At 41.8% G+C, this 20,714-nt stretch overlaps 1 protein-coding gene across 3 annotated transcripts in view; it reads left to right on the forward strand.

Moving 5' to 3' along the window:
* The window catches only part of FLOT2 (flotillin 2), a 60,890-nt gene extending 47,057 nt beyond the window's left edge, over window positions 1-13,833 (forward strand). For all 3 annotated transcript variants that reach the window (XM_083172351.1, XM_083172353.1, XM_083172352.1), the window contains 4 exons: window positions 2,996-3,210; window positions 4,047-4,230; window positions 5,031-5,177; window positions 7,461-13,833. In XM_083172351.1, the coding sequence (XP_083028477.1) occupies window positions 2,996-3,210; window positions 4,047-4,230; window positions 5,031-5,177; window positions 7,461-7,499 (585 nt within the window). In that variant the 3' untranslated portion in view covers window positions 7,500-13,833. The remainder of the gene's footprint in view (window positions 1-2,995; window positions 3,211-4,046; window positions 4,231-5,030; window positions 5,178-7,460) is intronic.
* The last annotated feature ends 6,881 nt before the right edge of the window (window positions 13,834-20,714 follow it).

Below are 20,714 nucleotides of genomic sequence, written 5' to 3' on the forward strand. Positions count from 1 at the left end.
GGGAAATAGTACGAATGACTGATCTCCATGGAGGGGGCGGGGCTAAAATGACACGATTGTTGTTTTAGCTCCGCCCCCTCCTCTGAGACCCGCGGATTGCGGCAGTTACATGACGCGATTCGGGGGGGTCCCCCAGATTCCGGGAGGGTTGCCCACCCTTCCGTGGGGCCGGGAGGAGGACCCGATTTTCGGGAGACTCCCGGGAATTCCGGGAGGGTCGGCAACCCTGCACTATGATTGTTGCCACCACTCCTCCTTAACAAGCTTTACTCTGACATAATGGTTAGTATAGGAAGGTTCTCAGTGTAGTGACTTCAATTCTGTTTCAGTAAATATTAATAGATAAAAGAATCTCCTATAGGCTTCACACTACAGACGGGATGCGGTCATCTATTAGAATGAACTTAGGTCTACAGTCATTAGGTCGACCCCACTAGGTCGACTGGCAGGAAGGTCGACCTGACTTAAGGTTGACATGGGCCAAGGTTGACATGACTTGAGGTCGAATTTGCATAAAGGTCGACATGAGGAAGGTCGACTGGTCATAATGTCGACATGGGTTTTTCACTGTTTTTTGAGCCGACATGTGCCGACAGGTGGAATTTCATGCCCTACCATCCACTAGGGCGTGGAGGAGGTTATTAAAGCTGTGGCGAGCGAAGCGAGCCAACGTGCCCGAAGCATTGCGAGCGATGCGAGGGTCCGATTCTCATTGCCAACTGTGTCCATGTCGACTGTGTCGACATTCGGATAAAAAAAACAGTGAAAACCCCATGTCGACCTTATGACCAGTCGACCTTCCTCATGTCGACCTTTATGCAAATTCGACCTTAAGTCATGTCGACCTTGGCCCATGTCGACCTTAAGTCAGGTCGTCCTTCCTGCCAGTCGACCTAGTGGGGTCGACCTAATGACTGTAGACCTAAGTTCATTCTGACAGATGTACCGATTCCCTACAGACATTGCATTACCACTCCACTCACTCAGTTTTCAGGTATGCAGTTATGTACCTGAAAACCAGTTATGCATTTCTTAAACTCTGCCATTACAGTCCAGGTTTAAGAATATCCATGCTTGTGTCTAAAGGGGCATCCACACATAGAGATGTGTGCTAAGCAATTTTGCTTAAGCAAAATAAAGCCGTGTAGTGGTTCAGAATGATAGATTGTGATCAGTATCTTTCATTCTGTACACACAGAGAGATTTGCAGTCACTTGCTAAGCAATTTGACTACATTTTGACTGCATGCACTGACTTAGTTAGCAAGAGATAATTAATGTCTCTGGGCATACACACGGAGAGATCTGTGCTTACTTTCTAAGCAATCTAGACAGATTGCTTACAAAATAGCACAAATTTGCTCCGTGTGTATGTCCCTTAAATAGTTTAAATCAAATTGGCATTAACTCACCTGTGCTCAAACATGGATAACCTTAAAACATGGACTGTAATAGCAGAGTTTGGGAAAACCTGCTCTAGTCCGTAGAATGGAGTGGTAGATTGCTGGTGCACTATTCCACTTATAAAGTCCCTTTCTCACCTTAGGGCAGATGTATTAAGCCTTAACAAGAGATAAATGCAAGGGTGATAGAGAAATAAACCCCCAGCCAATCGGTATCCGGACTATTGTTAGACAGCACTTACATCGACAGCCATTACATAGACACCATTAGTTCGACAGCTCAATAGGTCGACATGGTTTTAGGTCGACATGTCATTAGGTCGACAGCTCATTAGGTCGACATGTTTTTAGGTCGACTGCCATTAGGTCGACAGTCAAAAGGTCGACATGGGTTTTTTCACTGTTTTTTGAGCCGACATGTGCCGACAGGCGGTATTTCATGCCCTACTATCCACTAGGGCGTGGTGGGAGAATAAAATAGTGTGCCGAGCGTAGCGAGGCACCGTGCCCGAAGCATAGCGAGCGATGCGAGGGGCTGCGGTACACTTCAAACTGTGTCCATGTCGACTGTGTCAACATTTCGACCAAAAACAGTGAAAAAATCCATGTCGACCTTTTGACTGTCGACATAGACACTGTCGACCTAATGAGCTGTCGACCTAATGGTATGTCGACCTAAAACCATGTCGACCTATTGAGCTGTCTAACTAATGGTGTCTATGTAATGGCTGTTGATGTAAGTGCTGTCTAATATCCGTCCCAGACCCAGCCAATCAGCTCCTTACTGACTTTTTTCAAACACAGCCTGTAACATGGCAGTTATCAGCTGATTGGCTGGACGTTTATCTCTCCTTATCACACTTGCATTTATCTCTTGTTAAGTCTTAATATATCTGCCCCCTTGTGTGTTCACGTCTTGTTTGTAAATAGTCATACGCTCCTAGCAGATTCTCCCGGCTGCTCATCTTTAGCAGAGGAGGCCCTGATTGGTTACTAGACATCCGGCGTTAGCAGAGTTGCACAAAACATGGCTGCTCACTCACTCCAGGCCTCTTGGACTACATGTATGACTACACATCTGTATGACCGGGTATGGGTCATTGGATCAACCACTGCATATCTCCTCACATAGCTTGCCATGCTTTCAGGCACACTATGTTATTCTCCCGCCAGGCCGTAGTGGATGGTAGGGCAAGTTAACTAAAAAAAAAAAAAAAAAAACCTGCAAAACTGATATGGATATTTTGACTATCGACCTTCCAAACTGGTTGATCTTAGCCATGACCACCTTCAGTGGTCGACCCAATGCATGTCTTAAGGCCATTAGAACTTTTTCTAACTTTATTAATGCTGGGCAGCAGGAACGGTGTAATGGTTAGCATCACTTCCTCAATCAATACATCAAATATAAATACACTTTTAAGCACGCTTAATTTGTCAACTAGATTGACCAGTTTTCCTGCCAAATTCTGTTCCTACTTAGCAGTCTTGCTTGAGTGCAGGAAAGCTCTTTGCCTTACACAGTATTTCATTTGGGAGTTCTGTCTGGAATCTTTTGTGTTGTTTTTATACTCCGTATTTCTTCTTGTGCAGAAAGCAGAGGCTCAGCTGGCTTACGAGTTGCAAGCAGCTAAGGAACAGCAGAAGATTCGTCAGGAAGAGATTGAGATTGAGGTTGTACAACGTAAGAAGCAGATTGATGTGGAGGAGAAAGAAATTGTCCGAATGGACAAGGAGCTGATTGCCACGGTCAGGAGGCCCGCAGAAGCTGAAGCATACCGGATGCAGCAGATTGCCGAAGGAGAGAAGTAAGCACTTCTTTCCCGTCACAGACTTTCCATAAACAGCCAGTGTTTATATTTACTTGGAACATTGCTTCTGCGTTCAGTTGACAATGGTCCAAGGTTTTGTGTTTTAGAGCACAAAGTATTTCTGAACTGTGCCTTTCTGTTCCTCACTAGATGTCGCTTCAGAACAGCCTCTACACAGATCTGTGTGGTGCTGCCATTTCTGTGCAGTGTTTATGTAGTGTTCTGCTTAGTACTCATTACGGCCTGTTGAACAGATGTAGACTTTATGGGGGAAGTAAATCCAGAAAGAAGGTGTCCCTTTTCACCTTATTAAAACCATTTGTGCTTCAGGTGTGCAAACTGTAAGTGTCGACTGAGCTAAATCTGGTAGGACCAGAGTAGGTCCTAGCTGATTTCTAAACTCTGGTGTAAAAATATACTTGCCCAGTATGTGGCAGCTACATGCAGATATAGGCCATTTCCTCATTGCAGGAGTAGTGGCTTTGCATCTGACTAACCCCTCCCACCCCCCTGCTCTCAATCTATCAGGGAATGACCCGACACCTGAGGTACCAATTGAATGATTTACTGATGAGGAAGTGAGCCCTGAATGGTCACTGCTGTTCCTGCCCTTAAAGTAAAATCACTTTTTTTTTTTAACAGCCAAATTACAAGAGTGATGGCTTCCCATCACCAATACTTGGGTGGATTTTCTCCTTAAATATATGCATTATGGGCATTTATATCTTACACATTGATTTTATAATTGTATTGTTTTTTTAGTAGCTGTGCCATTTCTAGTAAGACAAATTCGTCTCGTTTGCATGGTTTATTTTGTTTTGTCTTTAATATAGGGTGAAACAAGTGATGATTGCTCAAGCAGAGGCTGAGAAAATCCGTAAAGTGGGAGAAGCAGAAGCGTTGGTCATTGAAGCTATTGGAAAAGCAGAAGCTGAAAAAATGAAGCTCAAAGCAGAAGCCTACCAACATTACGGAGAAGCTGCGAAGATTGCTCTGGTGTTGGAGTGCCTGCCTGAGGTAATCCTTTTAACAAATGCTAAGAAACAAAGAAATTGGCTCTTGGCGCTCGAGGCCTGTTTAGATGTAATAAATTTCAAGATTGAATCCATCGGCCAACGTTCTACTGCAGCTTAATTCAATTATTGCAAATTGAATGGTAACAGTGATCACAGATAAACGATGAGTGGGTGATGGATAAATAATTAAACTGACAGAGTATAATGATAATAACATTTATTGGTCAAAAAAGATTCATATTGAATTGCAGCGAATATCCAGCTTAAAAACAATGTAAAACATGGAATTAATTGAATCTATCTTTATTATTCAATTAATTGTGTTTGCATTGTTTTTAAACTTCATGTTCACTGTACTTCAATATGAATCTTTTTTTATCAAAACATTTTATTGTCATACTGTAACTCAGATTGCTTATTTATCCATCACCCACTCTTTTGCGCGGCTCTCCATCCTTTATCCCTTTGACCAATGCTTTCTACTATGCTATCGATTGTCTCAAAAGTGTTCACTTATTGTATGTCACAAGGTTCTTCAAGGGAAACTCCACACACGTATATTTCTATGACTAATGTGTGAATATTTACTTTGTAGTATACCATTTAACATAGTTTGTAATCCGCTGTCAATAATCTATAACTGAACGTGCTTTTGTAGATAAGTAATCAGTAATCCAGGTCATTGAGGACGCATGGTTTATGGTACATAAGGATAAACCTATTTTGGAACATGTACTTTATTATTATTTTTAGTTATTCAAGGAGTAAGCGCATTACTAAGAACCATATTGTTGTCCTCAGATTGCTGCCAAAGTGTCTGCTCCCCTGGCCAAAGTGGATGAAATTCTTATTCTCGGTGGAGATAGCAGAATAACTGGTGAAATGAATCGATTGCTTGCTGAAATTCCTGCTTCCGTTCAAACCCTCACTGGTGTGGATCTGACTAAGGTTAGTGTCCCCAGAAATAGGTGCGTGCCCTTAGAGGGACACAGCAATAATGTGTAATAGCCTACAAGTTGTGAGATGTTGGTGTTCTAGCAATGTATTTGTTTTAAGGCAAAATCTACCTGGTTTTGCCTTTTAAATATGCATCTTTAAATCCTAATTGGGCCTATGGAGCAGATGTATTAAGACTGGCGTAGAGATAATGTGGAAGGAGATACGCATCAGCTGTGTTTGAAATATGACAGTTGGGAATTGATTGGCTAGTTGTATCCTTCCACCTTCTCTCCAGTTCATCTCTTCGCCAGGCTTAATACATCTGCCCCTTTGTCTTTTACCATAGTGATGTAATCAGATCTGATTTTTCCATGGATACTTGCGGTTTTCAACCCTGCTATCAGGCTGCTGTAATAAGATAATGTGACTCTTATTGGCTTATTTAATAACATTTAAAGACATTTAGAAAGCAAAATGTGAGCATGTGAGCCGTTTTTCTGTGCAGCATGTAAAGGAAGTCTGTTGCCTTCTTGTTACCTGTTTTATTGAAATAAATATTTCTTAGGAGTGTTTTTTTTTTTTTATTAAGTCACTACTGGCATACAGTGATTTGTAAGAAGACCATGTGCTATATTCTCATATTTTGCATATGCTCTTAATCTAGTGTATGTTATTCATATAAAAGATCTGATTTAGTTGCTTATAGATGCTACACGCATTAATTGCAGCCATTTGATGATTGAATTTGTGTTCATGAGGGATGCCGTCAAACGAGTATATTCAATTGATGCCGGATCCATTCCGACATTCTTTTGCCGGAATGGATCAGGCATCCATTATTCAATTCAGCGGCCAAATCCGGATGTAGGATTTGGCCGATGAGTGACACTCACCCGGCGCTCGGACTGGGGTTAGCGCGGGAGATGGCAAGAGGCAGCGGGGACCTGAGACAGAGCCTGGATGGAGCCGGGTGAGCTGCTCTCACCCGGCTCGGCGGCGGGTATGTATGGGAGTCGGTGGGAGGGTGTTGGAGGGTGTGGGCTGCAGCGTACAGGAGGACAGCGCTGTGTAAGCTGCTGCTGCTCACACGGCGCCGTCCTCCCTGCCTCAATTCGGCATCTTGTTATGCAAGATTGAGAGTGATGGAAATACAGCCAAAACCATTCAGTTTTGGCTGTGTTTCCGTCAAAAGCAGGTGAATTAGCGGCTCTTCCGTCAATCCACCTGCTTTTCGGCATGTCGAGACATTTTGACATGCCGAAAAAAAACAAAAGCTATGATTGAATAGATCAGATCCCCTTCCGATGTATTCATGTCGAAAACTGCCGTCTTTTCGGCAAGACGGCAGTTTCGACCTCTATTGAGTATACCCCATAATGTTGACACCACAGTATTGACCGTTATATTGTTAAAATGTTGACAGACAACTTCTCAGAATGTCCAGAGGTGAATGTGAACGTTAAAGTTAGGCTGCAAGTTGTATGGCACTAAAGGGTGGTGTAAAGATTAGGGATATTGGGGAGCTTTGGACCGGAAGGGAGGCCAGGACCAGGAAAACACTGCTGAATCTGCTGCAGCTACCAAGAGACGGTAAGTCACTGCTGGGCCACCATGACAAAGTCTAACATGTCAGCCTTGACTGTCAATATTTTGTACCCAAAGGCCGGTTTCACACACTCCGGCTCCTGCCGGACGGTGAAATCCCGCACGGCCATGGAGCCGTGCCGCACACATTAGTTGTGAATGGAAACTATTGTGTCCATTCACACGGGACGGCCACGGCCCGGCTGCACGGCTGCAGCCGGATCCCGCCACTGGAAGGGACGGCTGCCGGGCTGTGTCCATCCCCTCCATGATAAACTACTGTGTGCGGCACGGCTCCCTGGCCGTGCGGGATTTCACCGTCCAGCAGGAGCCGGAGTGTATGAAACCGGCCAAACCCTTCATGTAAATGTAGCCTATCATTCTCTAGGAAGCAGTGTCTCATGTTTGCGTCAGGTCCTGTTAAAATTAGGCCGTGTCATGTTTCTTTATGTTGTGTTTTTTAACAAAAAATAACAAAAATTTAATAAAAATGATTGAATTTAGAAAAAAAATTAGGCAGTGTCCTGGTGCGCTCACTGGCTCCTAGCAAATTGATAGGCTGCGTATATACTTCCACTGTTCATAAATAACCTGTCCTCTCATATATTGTTGTGAACTGTATGCACTGATTATAATTACATGGATCTTCATAGTGTTTACTGATTCCTGGTGGTTGTACATTCGTTCTAACCTGTTGTATGTCCGCAGATCCCGCTGCTCCAGAAAGCCACTGGCATGATGACATAAGAATGAGAATAAGCCGCCCGCCCTTCTTTCACTCGAGTGAAATGCCTTCAAATACGTTGGGACTCTGTTTTATACAGAAAAAGACAATTTCAGTTACATTTTCAAATATCTGGTGCCTTAGTTATCAGGACCAGAACCACAGTTTATCATATCATTTTAAGTTCTTTTTAGTTGTGTCAAAAACTATTTTTTTAGCAGAATCATTTTTTTTGTTATGTGGTGATTTTATTTTGTTTCTATTCTACAAGTGGTTTGCTAGGCAGAGTTCTGATTTGGCTGGAGTAGCTACCTCCTGTGCCTTCAGGCTTCTCACCCTCTGGTGTTTTACTATCAGTGCTGCCAAAATGCTGCTTTTCATTTTTAATGCAAGGACTCCAGCCTATTTTATATACAAGTAGTAGGTGGCACTGATCCGCTATGTGTGCAGTTGTGCATCGGAGCTGCTAGCTCCGGTAAGGAAATGACCCGTGTATAATTACTGTATGTTAGGCACCTGGTCTTGGTTACAATTCTTCAACATCGCACGGAAATACTATGCAGTTACTGTCATTTGTGTGTATTTGTAGCTTGGATTGCTGAATATCGGTCCTTTTGTAACACTTGTCCGTTCACACACACACTGCTTATTGCTGGTGCACCCGCCTAATCTCTTGCCTGAAAAACCTTAAATTCCTGGCTGTTATTTGTTACCTCTCTGCCTACACAGTCTTGATACTATACATTTTCAAGTTCAAGTTTTTCTTCAAAGTTATTAGAGTCTTATAATATGTCCCTGCTGGTTATAAAGTTCTATGAATAATTTTTGATTACACTATATTGTGTGGTACAGATGATATTTACTAAATGGTTGTTATCCAATATGATGATACTCCTATTAATCAGATGTCCATATAGTCTTTTGACGTAAACTCCCCTAAATCTAATAAGCAAATATATAAACTTATATATTCTAATGAGTAATTATATTATCAAGTTTCTGCTTGCATGACAAATACCTTAATAGCTAGCTTTCAATGATCTCCGGCTGAAGAATTGTCCCCCCACAAAGTTACCGGTTCTTCTAAAGCTTTCTCTTGCTTGGCTTCCAAAGAGTGCAATTTGTGCCCAATGTGCATAAATAGGGCTTTCAGCAATTATCAAGGCTTTTATCTGCCCCATGAAAACTGTTGGGGATAACGCGGGTCTAAACATGGGAAGGTTAATGGAAGCTGCTAAAGGCCCACTTATTCACCAGTTGAATGGGACAAGTTATGTATAATTTAGTCCCAACACTGTTCATGTCCCCTGGGAAGCTGTAGTTAAGTTAAGGATATTACCGACTGTTATCTACCAATGGAATACATATCAATGTGCATTTGTGGAATTCTGTTTTACTTTCCCAAAGATGCCTTACCGATAGCAGCTGTAAAGAAATTGTACAGCAGCCTTGTCATTTCTGTTTATGGAAGGCCGGTAAAATTTTCAAATTTGATTTTTGTTTCTTTTTAAATCTTTGTGTCAATTTCTTTCGATTCAAGGACAATCTTCTCGGTTATCACAAGGCATTTTTGTAGGCCAAGTACATTAAATATTGATGTACGGCTTCCTGAAAATACAACCCATTTTTGGTGGCATTTTAGTTATGTATGATTTAATAAATGCATATGTGGGTATTTTGGCTATGGATGTATATCCCTCAGAGAAAGTATTTTATATTCTTTCAGCTATATTAGTCAATGTTTCTGTGTTCACAAGTTTAATGTTTATGGCATGATTTCATTGCATAGTTCTTGATAAAAAAAAAATCCTATATGTATATTTTTTTTTCTTTGTGTAGTAAATCCCTTGAACCAGATTTCTCTGGCAAATATGTGAATTTTTATATTAAATTTTATTTCTCCCTGCACCGTTTTTATTGTTCAAAATTTCTCATTCATGCATCAGTTGGACACAACTTTATATTCTCTTGTACCACGGTGCCTCCGTAACTTCCCATTCCGAGGTGAATTAGAGGCTGCATTCTAGGGGATACCCAGAACCCTGGCTGCGGAAGGTTCATTTATAGTTGCTCTTGGAGTCAAATTGTGTAGTAACTGACTTCTCAACTGACACTTTGCAGTGGCTCTGTAACGAAACAGACTATGATATCTTTAAAAAAAAAAAAATTGACCACATAAAATATGTTTTTAATATCACTTGCTATGGAAAAGTCTGTTTTGAATGTTGTATATCTGCAAAGGACTACATGCATGGGGATTAGAGCTGTTCCACAGGGGTTGATTTATAAAGCAGTGAAAGAGGGGAGAAGGGAGACAGAGAAATTGCTCAAAGCAATCAGCATTCTATAAAATGATAGGTAGAAGCTGATTGGCTGCTATGGGCAAGTTTTCCACTCTTTTGACTTCTTGACACCTCAAACTATTAGGAGGGATTCAATCCCAGATTAATTTTTTGGCAAGCAAAAATGGCAAAGATTCGCTCATGGGGGTTTACATCCATTTTTAGTAAATTTTTGGCCATTTAATGTTTGGGGGGGGGGGAAACAGCCGTGGGTTTGTTCCACATGGTTTTCGCCAATGGTGAATTTTTTGCCCTGGAGAAAAATCAGCACAGGGATTGAATAGGGAGAGTTGAAAAAAAACGGGCAAAAATTGCAGATTTTTCGCCATCTAAAAAATTTACACGAGATTGAATAACCCTTTAATGTGGCCATTAATCTGTCTTGGTTTACACCATATTGTCTGATGGAACAGAGGGGGCTTAATTTTCTTTTAAAAGTAACTTAAGTAGCAATTTGAATCATTTTGATTTTTCAAATGGTCTCTGCCCCATTAAAGCACCTTGTTAGGGTACAAACAGACCTTGACTAATACAAAGTAACATGCTGCCGCTTTTCATTTAGATGGCACCTGCACAAATATAATACTCTGAAATAACATATGTTCCAAATAAAACAACATCTAAAAAACAAACATCCATGACCAGCCTGCTGGAAAGAGAGTAAACATTATTATACTGCACCTACACAAAGGATGTGGCCATTATGTGTTTGCAGTGTTATTTCAATAGAAATCTGCGATTTTGGTTCATGATTGTATGGCATAGCGAAGTTCTAGTAAGTTTGGCTGCAATCTCATGGATGTCCAACAAACAATAATTTCCTCCGTGATCTGACTCTACGTGGGTATAAAATAGCCTAATGTGGGGTACACACCAGGACGATACGGCCCAAAACGAGTCAATTTAGATACAATCTCGACCGATTGTATGTAAATTGGCCATGTTTTGGGTCATTTCAGTGTCCTTTTGATGCGATCCCGATTCGATGCGCGGGTCGGTCGGTCTTTTCTGAGATCCTACCTGCTGCAGGTAGGATCTCAGAACAGACCATTGCAGTGGGTGGGGGTGATCGTCCTGGTGTGTACCGGGCATTACTCCCACTTTGATTTTCAGTAGGTTTGTCACCTTTTTATAGACATTTTTTTTCCTTTAGGTTTTTTTTTTCTTTTTAGTTTTTTTTTTAATATTAATTAGTGTACATGTTTTGTTCAACATATGTATTTAAATTTTTATTAAGTGTCTCCCATGTATTTCTCAACTACATTAAAGTGCGTGTCAATCCTTTTTCTCCTATTTCCTTGTAAACCAAACTGCCTTCCTCCCGCTCTCCTATGTGGCAGTGCTGCAAGTGCTCCTCCCAGTGACTGGCAAACATTCAGCCAGCCTGTTTGTCAGACTGATTAGACTGGAGAAGCAATTATTACTAACACAGGCAGCGGTTGTTTCTCCAGAAAAGCAGCTACACATTTAGTTGGGTAATTATACTTATTATAATGGAGAGAACTATAAATCAGTTATAAAACATATACTTCCTGTACTACAATCTCTCTCTCTCTCTCAATCTATCTATATATAACTAAGGAGTTTTGAAAAGTTGGCATTAAGTTGACTCTGCCTCCTTTTTATTTCCAAGTGCCGCCGATAAGATTATTATACAGGATCTGCCTTCTCAGCATCTTCCCGTGGAGGGCACCATCTTGTCATATTGAGGTAATTTCCACATAGTTCATTTTAAGGTGTAGGCTGTATACAAATTGAAGAGCTTATATTAGAAATTAACCGATGCTTCAAAATCACTGACAATTTTTTTTTTTTTTATCTTTTTTTCCATCAATTATTTCAGGTAATTGGAAGCCTAATGCCAAAAATACATCTCTGTTGCTTAGTTTACACTAAAGCATCCATTTCAAAATCTGTAAATATCTGGGAAAATAGTATTCTTTTTGTGTTTGTTTTGAATTCTAGAAATTAGATTAAAGATGGGTTACAGATCATTTATGTCTTGTGTCTGTGAGTCTCCGAAACACTGCCATCTACTAGCAGAGAATGAAACTACATCTCACACATGCACAAACACAGAAGGTAGCAGGCTAGCTTTGGAATCTTTTGCTTTGAGCTGGCTTATTAGTATCATATACGTGTGGTGAAATTATTTGTATATGATTAAATCATACAATATATGAGGAGTTTGTATATGCGCTCTTTGACTTTGGGGGATATTCAATTAGACATGGTGAATTACCGTAGCTAATTCCCCAGGGGCTATTCCATTATCCTTAACAGTTGGCAGCATTGTCGGTATTTATTCACCCAAATATCCTAAAACTATTATATACAAGTAACCATTTTACTATGCTGTGTGCAAATGTATATAATTCAACTTTGTAATCTCTCATTTGCATTTTTTCCCCACTGTTTATGTGCTTGAGAGAAATCTTCTTGTGTACCTATTATTATGTACCGCTCATGGAGACTTGATGAGGTTGTGAGTTATGCATTTACTAGTGAAGGAGGGGTTGTGAATATATGTCCAGAAGATAAAATAGCTGCTTGCATTTCCTGCAACCTCGTGTCTCGGTGATGTCTCTAATCTTGATAGGCTTGCACCCTCCTCATGTATGCGTGAACAGTGTGTATTTTTTATTTTAGAACCCTTTAGGTGACTTTCACTAATGCTTCCCATAAAAAAGGTTAGTCTTCTTCAACTGGAAACCCCTCTGCAACATGCAAGAAATTGTGTTTCAGAACAAAAATAACTAGATGTTTTCAAAAGTTTTAATTTCGATTCATTTTTGTTACACAATACAGTCAATAAAAACTTTATTGGAAAAAAAATAAGTTTTTTCATTTCTAATAAACTAAATCAGAGTTTAGTACATGTTTAATTCTACACCAAGGACTGTAACTGAGCATAGATTTGTATTCTAGCTTTTACCGTTTTTACGAGGTCTGGTTTAATTCATAACTTGTTGAATGAGCCTCATCTCCCGCCATTTCCTTATTCTGTTCCAGTCATCGGTTTAACACAAATAAATGTTAATACCCTTATCCAGTCGACATCTAGTTTTATAATGTGAACCATGTGTGGGATTCCCATAATTTGTGAGGTAGGAATTTCCATGTAACCTGGAGTTTATTCAACACTTCCCTGTTAGTCCCTAATAAGTTAAAATCATTCTAAGAAATTAATCCAAATTGCTCTGTAAATTTAGATTTCCGTGACTGTCAGGTTTCTTATTTTCTGATTTATATCTAAAGATTTTGAGTTTAGGAGGTGGAGATTGTCAAAACTGGGTGTGGTATAGCGGCCAGTCAGGATTCAGGCGGTCAGTATACAGACATCGTAATCCTGACTGCCGGTACTCCAACATGGGGGTAAGCGCATGGAAGCCCCTTGCGGGCTTGCTGTACTCACCACAGGTTCTGTTCTCCCGCTATGGGAGTTTAATACTCCGACTGTCTGATTCCGATGTCGGTATACTGACTGTTGGAATCCCAGTTGTCGGAATTCCGGGGAAACCAGTAAACATTAGGTGCTCTAACAATGTACAGGGGAATTGCTGAAAATCTGTGCAAAGTGAAGTTCTTTAGATTCTGTCATTTTACTATTGCATTGTAGAATATGAAAACAATCATAATACTTATTTTAAGTTTATTTTTTTAAAACATTTTGCACAAATTTTCACAATGTGTCAAGGTTTATTTATTTGTGTCGAAAATAAAACATAGCTGAAATTATTTCTGCAACTTCCGCTGTTTGGCAATGATCATAAGTATATGGATAATATTCAGGCTGAGGAAATGTTAGATTTGTCATGTGACCTCAGGGAAAGGTTTTCGGTCTGTCGTCTACACTATTTGTATAATAAGGAATCAGATATTCAATGACTGTTATGTGAATCCACGTTAGCTGCATGTGAAATGTATGCCCACAGCATACATGATACTTTATATTGTTCATGTTGTGAATTTGCAAGTATTTCAAATCTATATAATAAAATCCCATGCAACTGAATCAATTGTCTCTGCCTTATTAAAATCTAATATTTTGTTTTGAATTATTTGCATATAGCTGCATCATTTAAGTAGAATTTAGAGGCACTATGTGTATAAATGTAAAAACCTGCTGGTTGTATGCAGTCGTGAGATTTCATTGATTATTTTTAAATAGAGTATATTTTATTGTCTTAATAATCTGCTAGAAAACAAAAAAAGAACAAAGTAGTGGCTAACCTTGACTCTCCAGCTGTTGTTGAACTACACATCCCAGCATGCCCTGCTACAGTTTTACTATTTGTCCATGCTAAAACTGATGCAGGGCATTCTGGGATGTGTAGTTCAACAACAGCTGGAGTGTCAAGGTTAGCCATCACTGGCCTAACACATGCCTCATATACCATATTTCTGATTCAGAGTTAGAATCAGTAGCCTATTACCACAGTCCCCAGAACCCATCATATTTTGCTGGACATTTACTCTTAGTATACCTAAATCTTTAGTGGAAAGAATAGAATTGACAAGTGCCACCCGAGCAGCAAAGGGCGGGGGTTCTTCAGCCATCCAGGTTCGAGCTATACTTGCCCAAGACGAGGTAACTGGCATACAAATATATGTCGGAGGAGAAAGACTTTTGGAGGTCTAAACAAACAAATCCGGGGCTTCATTACTAGAATTTGAATAGTAGTATTTCATATACTGTACATGGTACATACTGGTGCAGAGCATTTAGAGCATACATCAAAAGATGATCCACCAATACTATATAATCTGCATGGAGTCCAGTAGACCTTATGCAAAATCTTGTATAGAGCAGTTTTTTTCAACCACTGTGCCGTGGCACACTAGTGTGCCTTGAGCTGTTCTCAAGTGTGCCCCCCGATCTAGAGATGCCCAAACCAGTTTACAGCCACCACCAGTTCAACTGTTATTTACGGGTCTCTTCTTTTCATGTCCATGTATTTTATTTTTGTTACCTGTGTGGACCAGTATGATTGTTTTTTCTTTTTTTATAAGAGGGCCAATAGGTTTGTTTGTTTTTTCCTAAGGGGGGTCCTGTGGGGATCTCATGATGTGCCTTGGCAATTTTTAAATCTTATTTAGTGTGCCGTAAGGTAAAAAGTTTGAAAATCACTGGCATAGAGGTTGGGTGGGGATTTATTTTGATATAAGTCAGTGAAGTCAGAGTAATGGCTTTGTATGTAAGTAGAAGTATTTTTATATTAAATGCGGTAATATACAGGTAACCAGTGGAGGGACTTACAGAGCATTGAATGTCTAGCCAGGAGGATCAGCCTCGCAGCTGCATTCCAAATGGATTGTACTGGTGAGTCTTTTCTTAGGAAGACCGGTAAGGAGGCTATAAATAAATATATAAATAATATAGCTAACTACTCCTCTATTCCTCCCCTTTATGAAATGAAGTACAGCCAGTGACCACTCGACGGACCAGATAACGCATTTGTGTGCTAAAAAATGTCAACAGAAAGTGAAAGCAATTTTAGCAGGGACACTGATCTGATTCAAACTTGCTGGATATGGAGAGAGGGAGCTGTAAAGACAAAGATTGGTGGTTGGAGCATTTAGGAACGGTCACAGCTCAAAGTGAAAATACATTGCAGAAGCTGTCATTTTGACAGGCTTTTAACTAATTATGATATAAATTAAAAATAAATCAAGGGAACCTAAACCTCACATATTCTACCAATCATAGGTACACTTACTCCCTAACATTGAAAACTAGATGCTAAAAGAAACTCATTTATACAATAGAAATAATGGTATATCTCTAGTTGAGAACCAAACTAGTAGGTAAATAGTTCTAGAAATCCAGATGGCAGCCAATCACATTATCTTAAGGACATGGTACCCCAGTCCAATGGATACAATTTGCCCAATAGAGCAACAGCATCACTGGACATATGGTGATTGTAAATCTAAAAATGACATCTACAAATTATAGAAAATTATAATTACTATGCAAAACAATTTCATTTGTGTACTTAAAGTTGTGCCTAAAGTTGAGTTGTACCTTGTGTTATGACTCCGTTCTATACATCTTTGCAACTGTAAATGTAATTCTTTCTTTAATATGCTATGTAATAATAAGAGCTTATGTTCAAAACCCTACTGAGATATATGTACATCAGAGGGGACCAGACCCTGGGGGCAGCTGCAGATCACTACAGGCAACTTGAGAAGTGTCCAGCAACCACTCGCAGACAACCAGGAAAAAGCATGGAGCACTGCACAAGAGACTACACAGTTTTTGTTACACCTGTGGAAATTGTGAGCTAGACTTTTTGACTTCCACTGAGAAGTCCTGAAAGACAGCCACTCTGTCCCTCCATGTTCCAAAGGATCCTGGCTATGCAGAGAATAGTGTCCCTGAACTGATAATGTAGGAACTTAGCAATTAAAGTTATTGGGGTAACTCTGAGAGGGAGCAAGCAGGTGGGGATTCGGTGTGCCCTTTCAATAGCAAAATGTGGGAAAAATAAATCTTTACCGTAAGTGGACAGTAGCCAGGTTTCCAGAAATTGTTCTGGATGCAAGCTTTTTCTGGGAAACCTACAAAGTGAATGTTGTTCCTTCTTGAAGGACCCTCTGTATCAGGGAGCTTGAGCTTACTTGCTGATACTTGCGACTCCCGGGAGTTAAAGAGCTGCCCTTTGCAATACTAATCGCATGTTAGTACATATGCGATTAGTGTATTTGCGATGTGTGGTGGAATGTACCGCAGTTGCTTGGTTCATCCGGCCCACCATGTGTTAACCTCTTTATGTACTCCTCTGGGACTCTTAATTAAGGTAATCTAGTATGAACAAATATTTGATGCCTGCTGTAAATGAAATCTATTCAGTAATATATTTTCTTTATGAAGCTTTTTTAAATGTATAACTGTTATTTTTGAAATTGCAATGTTTAATTGCATATATTTAAAGGTACTGATTAGTGCTTGGTCTACACCTGAGACTTAATGCTCCACAGTGGCATTAGGTGAGGACAGTGGCTGGTGAGGCACCCTGCTATGCTCCCCCCCCCCCCCCTCCAACACCGGTCTTTTGGAGCCGGCCCTGATTCCCAAAATACAGGGGGACAAAGTGAATGGGGGTTCCTTGTGTTTTAGGGACCAGCACTGGGCTTTTGGAGATGGACCTGGTTCCCAAAATACTGGGGACAAAGTGAGTAGGGGCGGTCTTCTATAGTTTAGAGACCAGCACTGAGCTCTTGAGATGGCCCTGGTTCCCAAAATACGGGGAACAAACTGAGTGGAGGTCCCCCGTATTTTTGGAACCAGTCCCGGGCTCCACTAACGAGATGTAGTGCCATATCCAGGGTACCCACTTGACAGGGTGTCCTGGCCAAAAAGACCTCAAATAAAGGGGTTCCCCCTCTCCAGGGCACGCCAGGCCTGGGCTGAAGCCCCCGCACCCCTGGGTGGTGGGTGTGGGGTTGATAGCTCTTTTAAAAATAAAATATTGTCCTTTACAGTAGGACTACAGGTCACAGCAAGCCTGCCCCACATACTGGTACTTGGGAGAACCACGGGTACCAGCATGTGGGGCAATAAGGGCCCGCTGGTACCTTTTAGCCCCCCATTAATGAAATAATAAAATAAAATCCCCAAAACAGCCTCCCAAGGCTTTTGTGGCGTTTTTTAAGCTCTTTTGCATGGCCACCGCCCCCGAAGGAATTCTGCATCTTCAGGATCTCTTCTCTGCCCCTCCTCCGTCATCGTACTGCCTGCCCCTTGTCTCGTGCCTCAAGGGGGCAATCCATGATTGGCTGGCCGCTGTTATTTTGAAATGTACATTTTTAAATTTTGGAAGGTCAACACAAGCATTAAGTCAAGAGACAAAAGGTCTCCTATTTCAGGTGTCAACATAAGCCATGACAACCTTCAGTGGTCAACCCAATGCATGTCGACCTGTAGTGTGGCAACCAAACAACCGTATACCCTACAGACAGCTGTGCTCCCTCCTTCCCCATTAGAGGACTGCCTCCCTTCATTAGCTACACGGTGAATACAGGTGGCTATTACACGCACCTCCTTTTAATACAGATCCCTGAATCTAGCGGGATGCTGCCCACATACTTTCGGCGGTACCTGCCCGGATGCTTCCTACACATCATCTGCATCACCTGCCTCTTTGCATGATTGGTCATTGGGCTGCTCCATATCTGGTTGGTTGCTAGTACTGACTTACATCGGGAGCCTGACTACAGATTTATACATACTCATTTAAGATTTGCTTTCTACCGACCAGTGGCAGCTCTTACAAGTATAGAGGAGGGGGGCTGCCGCAATGCGATTCCCCCCCTCCGCTGCCGTCCACGTCCAGCCGTGCTCCCCTGCTCCTTCCGTCCACCAGCCACTGTCCTTGCAGCAGCCCCCGGAGGCTTGATGGGGTCCCCGGGTTCCAGCGCATGCGCAGTATGGTCCGCTGTACTGTGTATGCGCAGAACCCGTTTTGGTGGCTGCTGCCCATTTGCGCAGAGAGAGGCATCCCGGAGGGAGAGAACACTTGCTAATGGGACTGCCTTGAGTGACTGTCAGGTCAGACTTCCAATAGGAAGTCACTGCCAGTCACAGTGAAGCCAGAGCAGTCTCACAGACTGCATCTGGCTTCACTTTAGGGAGAGAGAGTGGCGGATTTTACCTGGGGGGGCTGAAGCCCATAGGTAAAAACCGCCACTGCTACCGACTATCCCCAACACCAGTAGCAGTAAGGAGGTTGTGCTTATATGTTATAAGTCCTACTTAACTGGGGCTATTACCCTCGCTTGGGACATTTATATCATGTTATTCTGTATAGACATCAGGGGAGGTTGAGCATAGCGCTCACTGCTGGATAAATTAACAAAAAAAAGTGGGGACAATAGAATGGTTAGCTCCTTTAGACTACCCTGAAACTTTTTAACATTGAATAGGAGCACTGAGTCTCCACAACACTACTTCAGTATAGAATGGATTATACAAATACATGCTACCTATTGTGTTGTGTGTGACCAGTTCCAATCAAGGTGATTTAAAGCCCCCATACATCGAGGCGATTTGGTCTGATTTTGGCCGATTGCGACCAATCGGCCTGTTAAATCGGACCAAATCGCCTCTCCCTGACATGCAGCCGGGTCCGATGCGCGGTCCCGTGCGCATCGGACCCGACTAGGTGGTCGGACTGGCTGGCCGTCCGACCACCCGTTCTGGGGCTGGCGGGAAGCAGGGACGCATTCGATCCATCACAACGGATCGCATGTGTCCCTGCCGCCAGGAAGGTTCCGGCGGCTCGCACTCTGTCAGGTGTCTGTAAACTGCTGCGAGACGTCGCAGGCAGTGTATGGGCACCTTTACATGTATTTATGTTTAAATATTTTATATATCGGTGTGAGTCTTAAATTATATTTAAATGACCTATATATTTGCGCTCTTTTTTATTGAATATATGGTCGCCTATTACAGATGACATTGCCTATTGGGTCCAAATATCAGAAATTATTGCATTGTAGAGCTTTGGACCATATTCAGTACTGATTGCTTATCCAATCAGTACAAAAGTTTCCTGTCCCTTTGCTTCCACAAACAGGGGACAGAAGTTAAACGCCAGCGATGGGAGCGAAGTCGATGGTCGACATAAAATGTTCTTGTTTTTTTGGTACCGAATGTCACAGGTTGACTTGGTTCATACTTTTACTATCCAAGTGGACATAGAGTGAGCCTTAAATAGTGTGTGAGGCAACGTACCCATAACCGCTGATTCCAGGGCCGGACTGGGACCAGAGATCTGCCCTGGAATTTTGAGCACATAGGCCCACCTGCAGCAAGCGGGACCCTTGCGCTGCGAAAAGGGGGCGTGGTCTCATGGAAAGGAGGTGTGGCATCACAAAAAGGAGGCAGTACACTGCCCATTACACATTATGGAACACACCGTTATGCCCATTACACATTATGGAACACACCTTTATGCCCATTACACATTATGGAACACACCGTTATGCCCATTCCACATTATGCCACACACTGTAATGTCCATTCTACACTATGCCGCTCACCATAATGCCCATTACACATTAAGCAAAAAGAAGGCGTGGCATCATGGAAAGGAGATGTGGCATCACAAAAAGGAGGCATTACACTGCCCATTACACATTATGGAACACACCGTTATGCCTATTACACATTATGGAACACACCGTTATGCCTATTACACACTATGCAACACCATTATGCCCATTACACATTATGGAGCACACCGTTATGCCCATAACACATTATGCCACACACCGTAATGCCCATTCCACATTATGCCGCTCACTGTAATGCCCATTACACATTATGCCGCACACCATAATGCCCATTTCACTTTAAGCGCACACCATAATGCCCATTACACAAAATGCTGCACACCAAAATGCCCATAACACGAAATGCTGCACACCGTGATGCCCATTACACAATATGCTACACACCGTTATGCCAATTACACAATATGCTGCACACCGTGATGCCCATTACTCAATATGCTGCATACAGTTATGCCCATTACACAATATGCTTGCCACTGTTATGCCCATTACACAATATGCCACATTGCTACATGTAATGACCCCAGTTCTCCTGCCTATAAATTTAATGCCACCATTAGTGCACCTGACCTTACACAATGCCCCCAAAAGTGATACTAAGGAGCCCATACACGCTGCGATGCAGGCTGTGCGATGCATGCTTTGAGGTGCGTGCTCCCGCGGCACCTCATCGCACAGTACAAAAAGTATGTGCTTGCACATACTTTTTGTACTTAGTTTTCATCGCATTGCATGCACAACGCATGCACAGGGCATGCAATGCGATGTGATGCGTGCTAGTTAAGCACGGAATGCACGCCCGTATCGGGACAT

Source organism: Crinia signifera, chromosome 2 (assembly GCF_055691185.1).
Source record: "Crinia signifera chromosome 2, ASM5569118v1, whole genome shotgun sequence".
Taxonomy (NCBI): domain Eukaryota; kingdom Metazoa; phylum Chordata; class Amphibia; order Anura; family Myobatrachidae; genus Crinia; species Crinia signifera.